Source organism: Aegilops tauschii, chromosome 2, assembly GCF_002575655.3.
Source record: "Aegilops tauschii subsp. strangulata cultivar AL8/78 chromosome 2, Aet v6.0, whole genome shotgun sequence".
Lineage (NCBI taxonomy): Eukaryota > Viridiplantae > Streptophyta > Magnoliopsida > Poales > Poaceae > Aegilops > Aegilops tauschii.
The window spans coordinates 554,970,843-554,991,771 of record NC_053036.3 but is presented as its reverse complement, the minus strand read 5'-3'; the positions used below and the strand labels follow the sequence as shown (position 1 = coordinate 554,991,771).

Genomic DNA, 20,929 nt, shown 5'->3' with positions numbered 1-20,929 from the left:
GGTGACTGCTCACAAGAGGATCCAGATCCAGATCCCACACCACATTACTTATTGTGGTGGGGAAGATTGCAACAAAGGCCCAGTTGCAAAATCTAAACTAGGTAATACGTTGCTCCCGAGAGTCATATGATAAAAATCAAATACGACAGCCACAAAGCCGGTGGGCGCACGCATCGTTCGGGTGATTTGAATCATTTCCCCCAAAAAAACCAACACATATCTTTAAAAAATCAAAAAAGTTGAAAATCATTCTCTGCAAATATGATTGAAAATTAATGACCCAGGAAAAGAGTTACTGGACAGACAGCACGGGTCACCGCACCTCCCTCAGCAGTGGTGCTCTTTTATTTTCTTCAGCAACTGAAGCATGTGACTGAAAAGGATAGAACATGAAGTTAAGAAAAAGGATAAACTTAGACCCTTTTCCGTAAACATGACAAAATTTTACAGCACGGATCACCACACTACATCCCTCGATGTACAATCAGGACCGTACAAAAACATAGCAGCACCCAGTTCCTCCAAAAAAAAAATAGCAGCACTCGACAACCTACATACTACTACTACGATACGAGAGCTTAAGCGGCAGCAACGTGCTTACAGAGAGGCGCAGGGCCTCAAAATTCATGCACACGTCCTGTGCCACCTAATTAAAGAATTCTTCTTCAATATCAAAGTAATAATATGGTGAACGGCGTAGTGTATGGAATCTCTTGTGGTCTGGAAATGTATCCACGCACTGGTTTACATCCTACTCAGGTCTCAGCCGAGCGTCGGTGACAGGCACTCCTCGACTATGTCCAGCAGGTTTGAATTCTCCAGCGCGGCCGCAACACGTTCTTTGTCGCTCAGTTGCTTGTTCACTGGGAGGGAGAAAAAACATACTGAGATATTGTTCCAGGCAAAATAGTGTGGTAACTGTAAGGTATAAAAATGTACTGTATCTTAGAACACATACCGGCAGCTTCAGTTGCATGTGATCCAGGCGTCAACCGTATGTCCACCTACATGGGTCAGAAATCAGTAAAATGCCTGATTGTTTTGAAGAAATTATGGGCAGTAATAGCTAATAAGCAGCAGAAAAGTATCAATTTCCCCACACTGTCATTGACAGGAGCAAAATCCACCCTACCTAATTAGCCCTCAATAAATTTGCTTATGAAGTACTTGGCATATATGTTAATGAATTACCATTGTTTCTAACCATGAATGATGCACTTACACCACACATATCTGAAATTAGAAACTGCACTTATTGTGACTCCAGAGTGTGTTTGCAGTATCTGAATTTTGAAGTAAAAACTTATTCTATAATGGCAGTAGCAAATTAAGGGCCAGTTCTTTTGGGGCTTATGTATGGCTGTGGAAATAAGCTGCCCCAAAATAAAATTTTAGGTTGGGCTTCTAGAATAAGCTGGGGAGGGGGTAGACAGCCAGCCATAAGCCCCAAAAGAACTGTCCCTAAGTGGTCTGACACAGATGGCTCATCTAGCTCGGTGTTCTAAGACTTCCTAAATTATAATATAAAACTGACATGTTAATTAAAATACCATGGCTTCAGCAACATGTTAAGGCAGCTTGTTATTTTCTTCACTTCTTTTCTGTTTTAAGCAGTTCACAATTGAACTGATTGCTACTTTCTTCTCTTCTTTTCTCTTTTAAGCAGTTTACGATTACTTGTGGAACTATAATAGCAGGAGTTCCTTTTTACCGCACACCAACAGCATACCTTGTAACGAGGTGGAAGACTCCGCATGAGCTTCACACGTAAGCAAAGGCCAATGATAGTGGCCATACTGCAATGCTCCACTGTTGGGGTGAAAGTAACCCTGAAACCAAAGAGACCAGGAATCCTCACGATTTAATTTCATTATGATTCCTGAATTGTAGCAGCCAAAGTTCCAATAGACAGATGCAACTTACCTGACATGACTAAGTTCATCATTGATTTCGACCGAGTCTTCATTTACCACATTAAGGTCTTCCAATGAGTATGGATGTTCTGGGTCCTTTATGTCTCTAATATGATGTAAGAATGTTAAGGAGTATAAGGTAATTATGCTAACATGGCACCAGATCAATAAAGAATAGCAGGAAAGCAAGCTGCACTAGATCCATAAAGGAAAAATAATAGAGGATATCAAATATTTCAAGCTGGTCTATGGCCTCTGGTGCATTTTCATCTATGTTTTCTGGTGCCTGCCGGGCGCGCCTCTCTCTTTTCTCATGAATCACAGGGTTAGCATTTATCAACTCCATTACTATATTCCCTCTGCAATGCTCTGATTGGAGAAGTCAGCCGAATTCCTGCAAGTCAAAAGCATGAAAATTGTGTCAACGGCATTATTAAATCATTATTACTACTAGTAAGGTACACGTGCATTGCACGCATGAGATTCGGTAACCAAATTATGAATAAATATCACACTATAGCATGTAATAAGCTTTGAGTCATATATGCATGATGTAGATATTCGTTTAATTCTTATAGTTCATCTCATCCAAAATCAATTAATTTTATAAAAAACTATTTTAAGATTCATGAAATTGTGCATTGTAAAGCATAAAGTAAAAACAAAAAGTGACCATTCATTTAGAAAAAAAAGTTTGGGAAATTAAGATATGGAAGATTCTAGAACAAAGGAGAAGTGCTTGTGTTTTGAGGTTTGTGCATTATGCTTAAGTTCAACCATGGAGTCTTCTAGATTGTACATGTGGCAGAATCTGGTGGAATGTAGATGATATCCAACGGCCAGTAGTGCTCGGATTTGCCATCTCTGTACTGTCGGATTGGCTTCATCCAACGACCAACTTTCAAAGTTATTCGCACACTATATAGGGGTATAGATCATGTCTTCACATTGCCCATCCTTTTGACAGTCAATTGCAAATCCACCCTATATGGCGGCGAACGAAAGATAAATTTATTGGAACGCAAACCGATACACGAAAAGATGGAAATATCCTCCTCCAGGAACATCACTTCTCTGTGTTCTATGTTCTCTCTTCTATACCTCTTAGGGTCTGTTTGGTTGACTGTAGATTATGAAAAACATGCTGTGAGCTGTGAGAAAGCTGATGTGTGCTCAGAACTATGGGAAAGTTGAAAGTTGTTTGGTTGAGACAACTGTGAAACTATAGATTTGGTAGGAATTGGCTGTAATGCCTCTGAACGCTGAAAGACTGTATGTTAATTGACCGTAAAGCAAAAAATATGTACACTGATTCACATTTCAATGGTCACATTGAAAGGAAAAAAATGACCATATCGACAATTAATTTGAACAACTTCTTTTAATACTGCATACGTATAGCTAAGACAAATAGAAACTGGTGCCATAATATTATTACAAGACCACACAAAATACATGGTTCACATGATGATGTTCTCCATCAACATAGCTAACCTATCGTCCTCTCGCACAACAAGAATCAGCTATCCGACTAGAAATATTTTTCCAACCTTTCCTATTGAAATAACCTAAGGGCCTGTTCCCATCACTAACCTCTAATTTGCAAATATCAATGAATTTCTTCCCATGTGCATCATCCCAAACCGCCTTGTCGACCATTACTTCAAGCAAGCAAAATTCTATCAGGTATGATGCACAATTTAAATATCTACCATGCTACAATCTAGAACATCACCATTCACATCTACAAAGTACAAGAAAATAGAAGAAAATTCCATACTAGCATTTTCACAAACACCTAGCAAGCGAACTCCATTGCGAGCAAATATTGTTATGCAATCAATAGTGTATGGTCAAAATATTCAGTCTATAGCATTCATCAACAATTGCTCATCAACTACACTGTATACACTCCACGCAAAAAAAAAACATTCAGAAAAAAATTGAAGAAAGAAATAGAGCATGGTACAGGAGGGGACGGATGGATGAGGGAGGAAGGAGAGGGGAGGGGGGAGGAGGGATTAGAGAGAAGAGGGGAGCTACCTCTCCTCTGGTTGGCGGTGCAGGAGAGAGGACCGGGCGGGAGGGAAGGCCGGAGGGCCGGAGGTAGGGGACGGGCGGGGCTAGGGGAAGCCTGGAGGGGCGGAGGGCGCCGCGCCGGAGGAGGGGCGGCGGCGACAGTAACCCTAGCTTCGTGCGGGGGCGGGGAGCGCTGGCTGCTTCGTTGGCTGGGGCCGCACGAGCGTGCGACGGTGCGAGGCTGAGAGGTGCGAGCTCTAGGTCAGGAATTCGTGACGCGGACGCCTGATTGGAAGGGATCTAAACATAGCGAACGGGTCGGCCGAGGGAGAGGAAAGGAGCTCACCGAGGAAACCCAGCGAACGACGGCGGCGGGCGGCGGGCGGCGTTCTGTGCTCGTCGAGGTTACTCGCGTCGGGGAAACAACCAGTTTCTTCTTTTTTTGATGGAAGTGTGTGTGTTCAAGTCCAACTTCTCTTTCGATCAGACCTGGCCAAACGGGCCGGCCCGGCACGGCCCGGCCTGTGCTAATCGTGCCTAGCCCGGCACGGCCTGCCATGGCACGTTTAATAGCCGGGCCGTGCCGGGCCGGCGCACGGGCGCTGCTCCTTGGCCCAAGCACGGCCTGATTAGTAAACGGGTCGGCCTGATGGCCCATTTAACACGTTGGGCTGCACATCAGCCTGTTGGGCTGGTTTTTAGCTCTATTGGGCTATATTTTAGGTATACAAATATAAAAAAAATCTAAAAATTCTAAAGAAATTAAACGGGTCGTGTCATGCCGGCCCGCGTGCTCAGGCTCCTGGCACGGCCCAAGGCGTGTCGCGTGCCGGGCACGACCCGTTTAGCCCGTGTCGTGCCTGGCCCATGGCGGGCCGTGCCAGCGTGCTTGCGGTCTGGCCTGTTTGGCCCGACCCGTTTGGCCAGCTATACTTTCGATCCGAGTTAGAGCGGGCTGGCCGGCCCGGGATAGGCCATTCCGCCTTTGTCGGCAAAAAACAAAGTGTCTAAAAAAAGCAAAAAAAAGAAGGGGAGAGGAGAGGAACGGACACACTGAAAGTACAACTAATCCTTGGGTGGTTTTGGTAATGCCTAACAACATATAGCTCATTGAACTAATACTCTTTCAAGATGATCATTTCAGAAAGTTCAATGATTGGCATGGCATGGACTAGTGTCAGAGTAATTGGCCACGGGTAGCCTCATCGGCCGTCCATGGCGCTTCAAGACATCGGGGTCGGCTGCTCCCTCAAGGTTCAAAGAGCCAAGCGTCGCCTCCCCGCGGCCGGCTACGGCGAGACGGCAAAGCCCAGCAGGCGGCCACGAGGTGGGCCGGCTTCTAGCGGGCGGCCTCCAGAGAGGCCGGCTCCTAGCAGGCGGCCCTAGACGTCCTCAAAGTTTGCGCCCACATAAAGGCGATGAGACAGGGCGTGGCTACAACACGCCTTGCCACCCCCGAATCTGGGGCCAAGCGTGGCCACAGTGCGTCGTACCAGACGGAGATCTCCCGTCCGGCGCGACATTGTTGCCACGCAGCCCATGACATCACCCCTGTCAGAGGGAGCCATGCTCCCACGACGGGCTGTCGGTACGGCCCGCAAGCGGCGGGCCCTACCCGTCCACAAGGAGCTAGAAGGCGGCGAGCTTAGACCAGTCGGCTCGTAGGGAGGCCAGCCTCTGACCAGGCGGCCTTCCTCTCCTTGGAGTTTGTGCGCCATTAACCAGAAGAGACGGGGAGTGGCTGCAGTGATCGCCCGCCAGGCGGCGGTACTGTAGCCACGCCCCTCCCGACAGAGCATGCATCATTACGAGCATCACTACAGTGCGGAGCAGCCAGCGAGACCCGCGAGCGGCGGGCGCGGCCTGTCGGCCAAGTACAAGACAGCCGGCGAGTCCCACCAGGCGGCGGGCCCCATCTGCCGGCGGAGAAGCCGGCGACCATAGACACTGACAGCTGGGTCCTACACCTGCCAGATTACATTTGTACCCCTTAGGGGTAGGCCTATATAAACCCCCCAGGGCACCCATGCAAGGGGTTCAAACTCTAGTTCATCCATACACCCATATAGAGAGAGGAAGCTAGGGCTAGACTTGTTCTTCCTCCCCCTCTAGAGAAACAGCTCAAGGAGCAAGCTTGTAGCCACCATTGTTGCTTGAGTGATCATGTGGAGACCCCGCAGATCAGGACTAGGTGTGTTATCTTCTAGGAGAGCCCCGAACCTGGGTAAGATTCGCCGGCGTGCATGTCTACGCCTCATCCCGTTTCCTGGCACCAGCGACGTCTTACTAGCCCCCTCCATGATAAGCCATTCTTTGGCATATGTCGCACGACACCCCCGACATTTGGCGCCCACCATGGGGCTAGGTGCACCGTCGTCCGGAGAGCTGTTCTGGACGGGGATCCTTTTCCTGTTGGGAATCGTAGCATAATTTTAAATTTTTCCTACGCTCACCAAGATCCATCTATGGAGTATACTAGCAACGAGGGGAAAGGAGTGCATCTACATACCCTTGTAGATCGCGAGCGGAAGCGTTCCAATGAACGTGGATGACGGAGTCGTACTCGCCGTGATTCAAATCACCGATGACCAAGTGCCGAACGGACGGCACCTCCGCGTTCAACACACGTACGGTGCAGCGACGTCTCCTCCTTCTTGATCCAGCAAGGGGAAGGAGAGGTTGATGGAGATCCAGCAGCACGACGGCGTGGTGGTGGATGTAGCGGGTCTCGGCAGGGCTTCGCCGAGCTTCTGCGAGAGGGAGAGGTGTAGCAGGGGAGGAGGGAGGCGCCCAAGGCTGTAATGCTACTGCCCTCCCTCCCCCCTTTATATAGGCCCCCTGGGAGGGGGGGGCGGCGGCCAGGGGGGTAACTTACCCCCTAAGTCAAGTGGGGCGCCCCCCCACCCTAGGGTTTCCAACCCTAGGCGCAGGGGGGAGGCCCATGGGGGGCGCCCCAGCCCACTATGGGCTGGTTCCCTTCCCACTTCAGCCCATGGGGCCCTCCGGGACAGGTGGCCCCACCCGGTGGACCCCCGGGACCCTTCCGGTGGTCCCGGTACAATACCGATAACCCCCGAAACTTTCCCGGTGGCCGAAACTGGACTTCCTATATATAATTCTTCACCTCCGGACCATTCCGGAACTCCTCGTGACATCCGGGATCTCATCCGGGACTCCGAACAACTTTCGGGTTTCCGCATACTCATATCTCTACAACCCTAGCGTCACCGAACCTTAAGTGTGTAGACCCTACGGGTTCGGGAGACATGCAGACATGACCGAGACGCCTCTCCGGTCAATAACCAACAGCGGGATCTGGATACCCATGTTGGCTCCCACATGTTCCACGATGATCTCATCGGATGAACCACGATGTCGAGGATTCAATCAATCCCGTATACAATTCCCTTTGTCAATCGGTATGTTACTTGCCCGAGATTCGATCGTCGGTATCCCAATACCTTGTTCAATCTCGTTACCGGCAAGTCTCTTTACTCATTCCGCAATGCATGATCCCGTGACTAACACCTTAGTCACATTGAGCTCATTATGATGATGCATTACCGAGTGGGCCCAGAGATACCTCTCCGTCATACGGAGTGACAAATCCCAGTCTCGATCCGTGCCAACCCAACAGACACTTTCGGAGATACCCGTAGTGCACCTTTATAGTCACCCAGTTACGTTGTGACGTTTGGCACACCCAAAGCACTCCTACGGTATCCGGGAGTTGCACGATCTCATGGTCTAAGGAAAAGATACTTGACATTGGAAAAGCTCTAGCAAACGAAACTACACGATCTTTTATGCTATGCTTAGGATTGGGTCTTGTCCATCACATCATTCTCCTAATGATGTGATCCCGTTATCAACGACATCCAATGTCCATAGTCAGGAAACCATGACTATCTGTTGATCAACGAGCTAGTCAACTAGAGGCTTACTAGGGACACGTTTTGGTCTATGTATTCACACATGTATTACGATTTCCGGATAACACAATTATAGCATGAACAATAGACAATTACCATGAACAAAGAAATATAATAATAACCATTTATTATTGCCTCTAGGGCATATTTCCAACAGTCTCCCACTTGCACTAGAGTCAATAATCTAGTTACATTGTGATGAATCGAACACCCATTGCGTCCTGGTGTTGATCATGTTTTGCCCTAGGGAGAGGTTTAGTCAACGGATCTGCTACATTCAGGTCCGTATGTACTTTACAAATATCTATGTCTCCATTTTGAACACTTTCACGAATGGAGTTGAAGCGGCGCTTGATATGCCTGGTCTTCCTGTGAAACCTGGGCTCCTTCGCAAGGGCAATAGCTCCAGTGTTGTCACAGAAGAGAGTCATCGGGCCCGACGCATTGGGAATCACCCCTAGGTCGGTAATGAACTCCTTCATCCAGACTGCTTCCTGTGCTGCCTCCGAGGCTGCCATGTACTCCGCTTCACATGTAGATCCCGCCACGACGCTTTGCTTGCAACTGCACCAGCTTACTGCTCCTCCATTCAAAATATACACGTATCCGGTTTGTGACTTCGAGTCATCCAGATCTGTGTCGAAGCTAGCGTCGACGTAACCCTTTACGACGAGCTCTTCGTCACCTCCATAAACGAGAAACATATCCTTAGTCCTCTTCATCTACTTTAGGATATTCTTGACCACTGTCCAGTGTTCCATGCCGGGATTACTTTGGTACCTTCCTACCAAACTTACGGCAAGGTTTACATCAGGTCTGGTACACAGCATGGCATACATAATAGACCCTATGGCCGAGGCATAGGGGATGACACTCATCTTTTCTATATCTTCTGCCGTGGTCGGGCATTGAGCCATGCTCAATTGCACACCTTGCAATACAGGCAAGAACCCTTTCCTGGACTGATCCATATTGAACTTCTTCAATATCTTGTCAAGGTATCTACTCTGTGAAAGACCAATGAGGCGTCTTGATCTATCTCTATAGATCTTGATGCCTAATATATAAGCAGCTTCTCCAAGGTCCTTCATTGAAAAACACTTATTCAAATAGGCCTTTATACTTTCCAAGAATTCTATATCATTTCCCATCAATAATATGTCATCCACATATAATAAGAGAAATGCTACAGAGCTCCCACTCACTTTCTTGTAAACACAGGCTTCTCCATAAGTCTGTGTAAACCCAAACGCTTTGATCATCTCATCAAAGCGAATGTTCCAACTCCGAGATGCTTGCACCAGCCCATAGATTGAGCGCTGGAGCTTGCATACTTTGTTAGCATTCTTAGGATCGACAAAACCTTCTGGCTGCATCATATACAACTCTTCCTTAAGGAAGCCATTAAGGAATGCCGTTTTGACGTCCATCTGCCATATCTCATAATCATAGTATGCGGCAATTGCTAACATGATTCAGACGGACTTTAGCTTCGCTATGGGTGAGAAAGTCTCATCGTAGTCAACCCCTTGAACTTGTCGATAACCCTTAGCGACAAGTCGAGCCTTATAGATGGTCACATTACCATCCGCGTCTGTCTTCTTCTTAAAGATCCATTTGTTTTCTATGGCTCGCCGATCATCGGGCAAGTCAGTCAAAGTCCATACTTCGTGTTCATACATGGATCCTATCTCGGATTTCATGGCTTCTAGCCATTTGTCGGAATCCGGGCCCGCCATCGCTTCTTCATAGTTCGAAGGTTCACCGTTGTCTAACAACATGATTTCCAGGACAGGGTTGCCGTACCACTCTGGTGCGGAACGTGTCCTTGTGGACCTACGAAGTTCAGTAGTAACTTGATCCGAAGCTTCATGATCATCATCATTAACTTCCTTCCCAGTCGGTGTAGGCACCACAGGAACATTTTCCCGCGCTGCGCTACTTTCCGGCACGGAAGGGGTGACTATCACCTCATCAAGTTCCACTTTCCTCCCACTCAATTCTTTCGAGAGAAACTCCTTCTCTAGAAAGGACCCGTTCTTGGCAATGAAGATCTTGCCTTCGGATCTGAGGTAGAAGGTATACCCAATAGTTTCCTTAGGGTATCCTATGAAGACGCATTTCTCCGACTTGGGTTCGAGCTTTTCAGGTTGAAGTTTCTTGACATAAGCATCGCATCCCCAAACTTTTAGAAACGACAGCTTAGGTTTCTTCCCAAACCATAATTCATACGGTGTCGTCTCAACGGATTTCGACGGAGCCCTATTTAAAGTGAATGCGGCAGTCTCTAAAGCATAGCCCCAAAATGAGAGCGGTAAATCGGTAAGAGACATCATAGATCGCACCATATCCAATAGAGTGCGATTACGACGTTCGGACACACCATTTCTCTGAGGTGTTCCAGGCGGCGTGAGTTGTGAAACTATTCCACATTTCCTTAAGTGTGTACCAAATTCGTGACTTAAATATTCTCCACCACGATCTGATCGTAAGAATTTTATTTTCCTGTCACGGTGATTCTCAACCTCACTCTGAAATTCCTTGAACTTTTCAAAGGTTTCGGACTTGTGTTTCATTAGGTAGACATACCCATATCTACTTAAATCATCAGTGAGAGTGAGAACATAACGATATCCTCCACGAGCCTCAACACTCATTGGACCGCACACATCGGTATGTATGATTTCCAATAAGTTGGTTGCTCGCTCCATTGTTCCGGAGAACGGAGTCTTGGTCATCTTACCCATGAGGCATGGTTCGCACGTGTCAAATGATTCGTAATCAAGAGACTCCAAAAGTCCATCTGCATGGAGCTTCTTCATGCGCTTGACACCAATGTGACCAAGGCGGCAGTGCCACAAATATGTGGGACTATCGTTATCAACTTTACATCTTTTGGTATTCACACTATGAACATGTGTAACATCACGTTCGAGATTCATCAAGAATAAACCATTGACCAGCGGGGCATGACCATAAAACATATCTCTCATATAAATAGAACAACCATTATTCTCGGATTTAAATGAGTAGCCATCTCGAATTAAACGAGATCCAGATACAATGTTCATGCTCAAAGCTGGCACTAAATAACAATTATTGAGGTTTAAAACTAATCCCGTAGGTAGATGCAGAGGTAGCGTGCCGACGGCGATCACATCGACCTTGGAACCATTCCCGACGCGCATCGTCACCTCGTCCTTTGCCAGTATCCGCTTATTCCGCAGTTCCTGTTTTGAGTTACAAATATGAGCAACCGCACCGGTATCAAATACCCAGGAGCTACTACGAGTATTGGTAAGGTACACATCAATTACATGTATATCACATATACCTTTGGTGTGGCCGGCCTTCTTGTCCGCTAAGTATTTGGGGCAGTTCCGCTTCCAGTGACCACTTCCCTTGCAATAAAAGCACCCTGTCTCAGGCTTGGGTCCATTCTTCGACTTCTTCCCGGCAACTGGCTTACCGGGCGCGGCAACTCCCTTGCCGTCCTTCTTGAAGGTCTTTTTACCCTTGCCTTTCTTGAACTTAGTGGTTTTATTCACCATCAACACTTGATGTTCTTTTCTGATCTCCACCTCCGCTGATTTCAGCATTGAATATACCTCAGGAATGGTCTTTTCCATCCCTTGCATATTGAAGTTCATCACAATGCTCTTGTAGCTTGGTGGAAGCGACTGAAGGATTCTGTCAATGACCGCATCATCCGGGAGATTAACTCCCAGCTGAGACAAGCGGTTGTGTAACCCAGACATTCTGAGTATGTGCTCACTAACAGAACTATTTCCTCCATTTTACAGCTGAAGAACTTGTCGGAGACTTCATATCTCTCGACCCGGGCATGAGCTTGGAAAACCATTTTCAGCTCTTCGAACATCTCATATGCTCCATGTTTCTCAAAACGCTTTTGGAGACCCAGTTCTAAGCTGTAAAGCATGCCGCACTGAATGAGGGAGTAATCATCAGCACGCTGCTGCCAAGCGTTCATAACGTCTTGGTTCTCTGGGATTGGTGCTTCACCTAGCGGTGCTTCTAAGACATAATCTTTCTTGGCTGCTATGAGGATGATCCTCAGGTTCCGGACCCAGTCCGTATAGTTGCTGCCATCATCTTTCAGCTTGGTTTTCTCTAGGAACGCGTTGAAATTGAGGACAACGTGGGCCATTTGATCTACAAGACATAGTGTAAAGATTTTAGACTAAGTTCATGATAATTAAGTTCATCTAATCAAATTACTCAATGAACTCCCACTCAGATAGACATCCCTCTAGTCATCTAAGTGAAACATGATCCGAGTTAACTAGGCCGTGTCCGATCATCACGTGAGACGGACTAGTCAAGATCGGTGAACATCTCCATGTCGATCGTATCTTCTATACGACTCATGCTCGACCTTTTGGTCCTCCGTGTTCCGAGGCCATGTCTGTACATGCTAGGCTCGTCAAGTCAACCTAAGTGTATTGCGTGTGTTCCGAGGCCATGTCTGTACATGCTAGGCTCGTCAACACCCGTTGTATTCGAACGTTAGAATCTATCACACCCGATCATCACGTGGTGCTTCGAAACAACGAACCTTCGCAACGGTGCACAGTTAGGGGGAACACTTTTCTTGAAATTATCATAAGGGATCATCTTACTTACTACCGTCGTTCTAAGAAAATAAGATGCAAAAACATGATAAACATCACATGCAATCAAATAGTGACATGATATGGCCAATATCATTATGCTCCTTTGATCTCCATCTTCGGGGCACCATGATCATCTTCGTCACCGGCATGACACCATGATCTCCATCATCATGATCTCCATCATTGTGTCTTCATGAAGTCGTCACGCCAACGATTACTTCTACTTCTATGGCTAACGCGTTTAGCAACAAAGTAAAGTAATTTACATGGCGTTATTCAATGACACGCAGGTCATGCAAAATAATAAAGACAACTCCTATGGCTCCTGCCGGTTGTCATACTCATCGACATGCAAGTCGTGATTCCTATTACAAGAATATGATCAATCTCATACATCACATATATCATTCATCACATCTTCTGGCCATATCACATCACATAACACATGCTGCAAAAACAAGTTAGACGTCCTCTAATTGTTGTTGCAAGTTTTTACGTGGTTTGTAGGTTTCTAGCAAGAACATTTCTTACCTATGTATGACCACAACGTGATTTGCCAATTTCTATTTACCCTTCATAAGGACCCTTTTCATCGAATCCGTTCCGACTAAAGTAGGAGAGACAGACACCCGCTAGCCACCTTATGCAACAAGTGCATGTCAGTCGGTGGAACCTGTCTCACGTAAGCGTACGTGTAAGGTCGGTCCGGGCCGCTTCATCCTACAATACCGCCGAAACAAGATACGACTAGTAGCGGCAACAAGAATTGGCAACATCAACGCCCACAACTGCTTTGTGTTCTACTCGTGCATAGTAACTACGCATAGGCCTGGCTCATGATGCCACTGTTGGGAATCGTAGCATAATTTTAAAATTTTCCTACGCTCACCAAGATCCATCTATGGAGTATACTAGCAACGAGGGGAAAGGAGTGCATCTACATACCCTTGTAGATCGCGAGCGGAAGCGTTCCAATGAACGTGGATGACGGAGTCGTACTCGCCGTGATTCAAATCACCGATGACCAAGTGCCGAACGGACGGCACCTCCGCGTTCAACACACGTACGGTGCAGCGACGTCTCCTCCTTCTTGATCCAGCAAGGGGAAGGAGAGGTTGATGGAGATCCAGCAGCACGACGGCGTGGTGGTGGATGTAGCGGGTCTCGGCAGGGCTTCGCCGAGCTTCTGCGAGAGGGAGAGGTGTAGCAGGGGAGGAGGGAGGCGCCCAAGGCTGTAATGCTACTGCCCTCCCTCCCCCCTTTATATAGGCCCCCTGGGAGGGGGGGGGGCGGCGGCCAGGGGGGTAACTTACCCCCTAAGTCAAGTGGGGCGCCCCCCCACCCTAGGGTTTCCAACCCTAGGCGCAGGGGGGAGGCCCATGGGGGGCGCCCCAGCCCACTATGGGCTGGTTCCCTTCCCACTTCAGCCCATGGGGCCCTCCGGGACAGGTGGCCCCACCCGGTGGACCCCCGGGACCCTTCCGGTGGTCCCGGTACAATACCGATAACCCCCGAAACTTTCCCGGTGGCCGAAACTGGACTTCCTATATATAATTCTTCACCTCCGGACCATTTCGGAACTCCTCGTGACGTCCGGGATCTCATCCGGGACTCCGAACAACTTTCGGGTTTCCGCATACTCATATCTCTACAACCCTAGCGTCACCGAACCTTAAGTGTGTAGACCCTACGGGTTCGGGAGACATGCAGACATGACCGAGACGCCTCTCCGGTCAATAACCAACAGCGGGATCTGGATACCCATGTTGGCTCCCACATGTTCCACGATGATCTCATCGGATGAACCACGATGTCGAGGATTCAATCAATCTCGTATACAATTCCGTTTGTCAACCGGTATGTTACTTGCCCGAGATTCGATCGTCGGTATCCCAATACCTTGTTCAATCTCGTTACCGGCAAGTCTCTTTACTCATACCGCAATGCATGATCCCGTGACTAACACCTTAGTCACATTGAGCTCATTATGATGATGCATTACCGAGTGGGCCCAGAGATACCTCTCCGTCATACGGAGTGACAAATCCCAGTCTCGATCCGTGCCAACCCAACAGACACTTTCGGAGATACCCGTAGTGCACCTTTATAGTCACCTAGTTACGTTGTGACGTTTGGCACACCCAAAGCACTCCTACGGTATCCGGGAGTTGCACGATCTCATGGTCTAAGGAAAAGATACTTGACATTGGAAAAGCTCTAGCAAACGAAACTACACGATCTTTTATGCTATGCTTAGGATTGGGTCTTGTCCATCACATCATTCTCCTAATGATGTGATCCCGTTATCAACGACATCCAATGTCCATAGTCAGGAAACCATGACTATCTGTTGATCAACGAGCTAGTCAACTAGAGGCTTACTAGGGACACGTTGTGGTCTATGTATTCACACATGTATTACGATTTCCGGATAACACAATTATAGCATGAACAATAGACAATTACCATGAACAAAGAAATATAATAATAACCATTTATTATTGCCTCTAGGGCATATTTCCAACATTTCCTCCCCAGCGAGCGCAACCAGCCCGGCACGCCCGATGGCGTTAGCGTCGATGCGCTACATGGCGCGGAGATTGCCTGCGCAGTAGCTGGCCTCGCTGACCTTGTTGGCGAGATCCGCCTCTCGGACGAGCCCGCACCAAGTGCGGGCACAACCAGCTCCGAGAGCTGCCTCATCAATCTCCTTGGCAAGCTCGACATCGCCGGTGAGCCCGCCTCCGACCTGGAGTCGATCGGCTCCACCGACCCGATGCTTGTCGATTCCGACACCACGTCCCTCCACGCTTTCCCCACCAACGTGGTGGTCATCGACAATCCTCTCCCTCGCGACGACAGCGGCGGCAGCACCGTCATGGAGGTGCTCGCCGTCAGCCACGATGGAGCTTCTGGTGGCGGTGCCCAAGACCCGCTCGAGGCGGCGCTGCGAGACCTGTCTGCACCCATCGCAGAAGATGCCAACACTAAGACGCTGGAAGCTCGCCGCGTCTTGCTTGTCGAGAGCGCCAAGAAGTTGGCCACCATGAGACGCCTTTCAGAGACCTACCAGCACGAGATCGACCGCGCCGTTGGCGGCACGCCGGCTGCTGGCGGGCCTAGCCGCGTTGGCACAGTCCGGCAGCGTGGCACTACCATCGCCAGCATGTTCGGGGCGGACCGCCCTATCTATGCCACGCCCACGGAGAACATACGAGCTGCCTAGGCGGCAGCAGGCGAGCTGGACAACCTCAAGGGCGACGAGCATCGCTTCATGATGGAGCGCGTCCAACAGCTCATCGACGCGGCTGCCGCGCAGCAAGAAGCTGGCTACCGCGCAAAAGGACCCGACCAGCGGGTCGAGAACCCGCCCCCTCGCCAAGATCAAGGCGCGACCTCCCGAACGCCGACTGGTGGCGTCCGTGACAGATGAGACAAAGAGCCAGCTGCTAGCCGCAGCCGCACGCACATCACCATCGAGCGCGACCAAGATGACCGCCCACGAGCAGTGGAACGACGGGACGATTGTCCGCCTCCTCCTCCATCTCGGAGGGAGAGGCGTGCTTCCCCGCCGCCTGTTTACCACCCGACTCTCGGCGACCGGCTGGGCCGCCGAGAGGGAATCGGAGAGAATGACGCCCGCCACTGGATCGACCGTCTCAATCGATCCCTGGCGCTAGAAGAGGAAGATGCGCTGGGCCCGCCTTGTTTCGGCCCCCGCATCCGCGACGAGCCCTTTCCCAAAGGGTTCACGCTCCCACGAGACACGCCCAAGTACAACGGCTCTGTGAAGCCGGAGGACTGGCTGGTCGACTACTCCATGGCCGTCAGCATAGCGAACGGCAACAAGCGCGTTGCCGTGAAGTACGTTCCGCTCATGCTCCAGGACACGGCCTGGACGTGGCTGAACAGCCTGAAGCCCCGCAGCATTAACAACTAGGTAGATTTCACTGAAGTCTTCGTCTGCAACTTCACCAGCAACTACAAGAGGCCGCCCAAGCCTCGCCAGCTCTCATTATGCGTCCAAGGCCCCAACGAGTCCACCCGCGACTACCTGACGTGGTGGGCTGAACTGCGCAACTCCTGCGAAGGGGTGCACGAGGTCCAAGCGATCGAGTACTTCACTGTCGGGTGCCGAGAGGGCACCTTACTCAAGCACCGGCTCCTCTACGATGAGCTAGCCACACTCGACGAGCTGATGATCATAGCAGACAAGTATGCCACTGCCGACTCTTCCATGAAGTCGGAGCTCCGCGTAGATACTTCTGGGAAGGTTCTCCCTCTGGCTCCTCGGACGCCGGCTGGAGACAACAGTCGGCGCCGGCAGCCGAACGACAACAAGCGCAAGGCCCAGCAGCCGGCTTCCACCAGCCGGCAGGTGGCGACAGTTGAGGATCAGCAACCTGAAGGACAAGCCCTCCCCAAGCGCCAGAAGGGCGGCAAGCCAGTTTGGTTACCTGCTTTCTCCTTTGAGCAGACCCTCGATGCCCCTTGCAAGTTCCACAGCGGGGCGAAGCCGTCCAACCATACCACTCGGAAATGCCACTGGCTCATCCGCATCGCCAAGGGAGAAGGACTCTCCCCACTGCCTGCTGGCCCACCGGCTCTGCCTCCCCAGCAGTCGGCCGCCCATCCAGCAGTCGGCGCAATCCAAGATGAGTACCCTGAAGAGCATGGTGCATACATTGTCTTCACCAGTGTCGCCAATGACAGACACAGCCGGCGGCAGCAGCACCGAGAAGTGAACGCAGTCACCTCAACTGCTCCAGAATTCATGCACTGGTCTGAGAGGCCTATCAGTTGGAGCTGAGCTGACCACCCGGAAGTGATGCCCTCCCCAGGTTCTTATGCCCTGGTTTTGGATGCCACCCTTGCGACGGAGAGGCGGGCTGCTCGTTTCTCCCGGATTCTAATAGACGGCGGTAGCAGCATCCACATCCTTTACCGTGACACCATGAAAAAATTGAAGATCAAAGAGAAGCAGCTGTTGCCCAGTCGGACTATGTTTCATGGCATTGTGCCTGGCTTGTCCTGCTCACCAAACGGCAAAGTCAAGATAGATGTCCTCTTCGGAGACAAGGATCATTTCCGCCGAGAAGCGATTTGGTTTGAGGTAGTTGACTTGAAGAGTCCTTACCATGTGCTCCTAGGCCGGCCTGCCCTAGCCAAGTTTATGGCGGTGCCTCATTACGCCTACCTCAAGATGAAGATGCCAGGGACCAAGGGCATTATCACGATCAATGGGGACTATGAGAAGTCGTACGCGTGTGCTGCTGCTAGCAGCCGGCTGGCCGAGTCCCTCGTGATTGCGTCTGAGAAGAAGCTCCTCGACCAGGTGGTGGCCATGGCCGGCAAGCAGCCGGACCTGTCACTAGCTCCCAAAGAGTCAGATACTGAGGGTTCCTTCAAGCCGGCCAAAGAAACAAAGAAGATTCCCTTGGACCCTTAGCACCCGGAGAGGCACGCTGTCATAGGTGCCAACCTTGACAGCAAATAGGAAAGCGAGCTCATCGATTTCCTCCGTGAGAATCGGGACATCTTTGCATGGTCTCCCAAAGACATGCCGGGTGTTCCAACGGATTTCGCCGAGCACAAGCTACATGCTAGAGCAGACGCCAAACCAGTCAGACAGCCCCTCTGCCGACTGTCGGAGGATAAGAGAAGAATTGTTGGTGAAGAGATCGCCCGCCTATTGGCAGCCGGCTTTATCATGGAAGTTTTCTTCCCAGAATGGCTTGCCAACCCAGTCCTTGTACTGAAGAAGAACAACAAGTGGCGCATGTGCATTGATTACACTAGTCTCAACAAAGCCTGCCCCAAGGATCCGTTTGCGTTACCCGGATTGACCAAGTGATAGACTCCACAGACGGATGCGAGCTGTTGAGCTTCTCGGATACCTACTCAGGTTACCACCAGATCAAGTTGAACCTGGCAGACCGCCTTCATCACGCCATTCGGTGCCTTCTGCTACCTGACCATGACATTCGGCTTGAGAAATGCCGGTGCCACATTTCAGCGTTGCATGCAGAAGTGCCTCCTCAAGCAACTCCGCTGAAATGCCCATGTCTATGTAGACGATATTGTGGTGAAGACGGAGAAGTGCGGTACCCTCTTAGAAGATCTCAAGGAAACTTTTGAAAACTTGCGCCGGTTTCAGATCAAGCTCAACCCAGAGAAATGCGTGTTCAGAGTACCAGTCGGCCAGCTCCTTGGCTTCCTGGTCTCAGAACGCGACATTGAGTGCAACCCCATGAAGATCAAGGCCATCGAGAGGATGGAGAAGCCTACCCGACTAAGAGATGTCCAGAAGTTCACCGGCTGTTTGGCATCCATTAGCCGCTTCATCAGTCGGCTGGGCGGGAAGGCTCTTCCCCTGTACCAGCTCATGAAGAAGACCACTCATTTCGAGTGGAATGACAAGGCGGATGAAGCTTTTCCCCAGTTGAAGAAGATGTTGACCACGCCGCCTGTCCTGGCGAATCCGACTGCTAAAGAGCCCATGTACCTTTACATCGCCGCCACCAGCCGGGTGGTCAGCACTGTCATGGTGGTAGAGCGCCTAGAGGACGGCAGAGCACAGCCGGTCCAGAGGCTCGTATACTATTTAAGCGAGGTGTTGGCAGCCTTGAAGCAGAACTACCCTCACTACCAGAAGATGTGCTACGGCGTGCACTTTTCCGCCAAGAAGCTGAAGCCATACTTTCAAGAGCACCCAATCACGGTTGTCTGCACTACCCCACTTGCCGAGATCATTGGCAGCAGAGATGCATCTGGCCGAGTGGCCAAATGGGCCATCGAGTTGGCCCCCTACACCATCTTCTACTAGCCACGCACCGCCATCAAGTCCCAAGCACTGGCCGACTTCCTTGTTGACTGGGCCGAGACCCAGTACCTGCCGCCAGCTCCGGACTCCATTCATTGGCGGATGCATTTTGATGGTTCGAAGATGCGCACCGGCTTGGGAGCCGGCATTGTTCTCACTTCTCCCAAAGGAGACAAGCTCAAATACATGTTGCAAATCCACTTCGTTGCCTCCAACAATGTAGCCGAGTATGAAGCACTGATACACGGCCTCCGGCTGGGCAAAGAGATCGGCATCCGCCGGATCCTGTGCTATGGCGACTCCGACTTGGTGGTCCAGCAGTCGTCTGGTGACTGGGATGCCAAGGATGCAAACATGGCGAGCTACCGTTTCCTCGTCCAGCAACTCAGCGGATACTTTGAAGGGTGTGAGTTCCTTCACGTGCCACGAAACGACAACGAGCAGGCAGATGCCTTGGCACGGATAGGCTCCACCCGTCAAGCAATACCAGCCGGCGTTTCCCTTCAGTACCTCCGCAAGCTGTCGATCAAGCCTTCTCCAGAATCTGAGTCCATCTTCGTGCCGACTCCTCCCGAAGCAGTCAGATCCGACTCAGGGGCTGCAGCAGCCGGCCTGGGGACTTCGGCGGGCGGCGTGGGGACTGCGGCAGTCGCACCCGGCCCGGGGACTTCACAACCCGGCCCCGGGGCTGCGGCAGTCGGCCCGGGGACTTCACCAAGCAGCTCGGGGACTGCAGCAGTTGCACCCGGCCCGGGGACTTCACAACCCGGCCTGGGGGCTGCAGCAGTCGGCCCGGAGACTTCAGCAACACAGCAAGCGACAATCGATTCCAACCCGCCACCTCCCAACCCAACCGCCCTCGTACAAGTGGTCGTAGTGGCAGTAGAAGAAATTCAAGCACCGTCATGGGCAGAGCCCATCCTCAAGTTTCTGGTGAATAGAGAGCTGCCGGCCGATGAGATCTCGGCCCGGCATGTGCACCGCCGAGAAGGAGCCTACACGATAGTAAACAGAGAGCTCGTCAGGCGCAGTGTGACTGGAGTTTTCCGGCGCTGCGTAGAATCAGAGAAAGGCCAAGCAATCCTCAAAGATATCCACCAAGGCGAGTGCGGCCACCACGCGGCTTCCAGATATCTTATCGCCAAAGCCTTCCGCCATGGTTTCTTCTGGCCAACTGCTTTGGAGGACGCCAAGAAGTTGGTCAAGCATTGCAAAGGGTGCCAAACATTCAGCTCCCAGCAGCATCTACCGGCCTCTGCACTCAAGACCACCCCCCTGGCCTGGCCCTTTGCCATCCGGGGGCTGGACATGGTGGGACCATTCAAGACAGCATGCGGCGGCATGACCCATCTGCTCGTCGCCGTGGACAAGTTCACCAAGTGGATTGAAGCAAAGCCAATCAAGAAGTTGAATGGTCCGACTGCTGTGACCTTCATTGCAGACATCACCACCCGGTACGGAGTACCACACAGCATCATCACCGACAATGGCACAAATTTTGCCAAAGGAGCCTTGACCCGTTTCTGCGCGACGCAGGGCATCCGACTGGAATTAGCGTTCGTGGCCCACCCGCAGTCAAACGGCCAAGTCGAGCGAGCAAACGGCCTC

General features: G+C 50.6%; 1 protein-coding gene across 2 annotated transcripts; it reads right to left on the bottom strand.

Moving 5' to 3' along the window:
• Nucleotides 1-395: 395 nt before the first annotated feature.
• LOC109785518 (protein AE7) lies at nt 396-4,393 on the bottom strand. Of its 2 annotated transcripts, none has more exons than XM_020344110.4 (6): nt 4,279-4,393; nt 2,142-2,307; nt 1,924-2,029; nt 1,730-1,829; nt 959-1,004; nt 396-863 (listed from the first exon to the last, which is right to left on the bottom strand). In XM_020344110.4, the coding sequence occupies exons 2-6, from the start codon at nt 2,257-2,259 to the stop codon at nt 763-765; spliced, it is 471 nt and encodes a 156-aa protein (XP_020199699.1). In that variant the 5' UTR covers nt 2,260-2,307; nt 4,279-4,393; the 3' UTR covers nt 396-762. The 2 variants fall into 2 exon arrangements, with proteins under 2 accessions (XP_020199699.1, XP_040255643.1); XM_040399709.3 differs by lacking the exon at nt 4,279-4,393 and adding an exon at nt 3,957-4,173.
• Between the last annotated feature and the right edge of the window lie 16,536 nt (nt 4,394-20,929).

Bases quoted from the DNA above. Each gene is read 5' to 3' on its own strand.
- LOC109785518 (XM_020344110.4), bottom strand. From the start codon at position 2,259: ATGGAGTTGATAAATGCTAACCCTGTGATTCATGAGAAAAGAGAGAGG. The intron at 1,830-1,923 runs GTAAGTTGCATC...CTTTGGTTTCAG, and splicing joins GATGAACTTAGTCATGTCAG to GGTTACTTTCACCCCAACAG. The intron at 1,005-1,729 runs GTATGCTGTTGG...TGACCCATGTAG, and splicing joins GTCTTCCACCTCGTTACAAG to GTGGACATACGGTTGACGCC.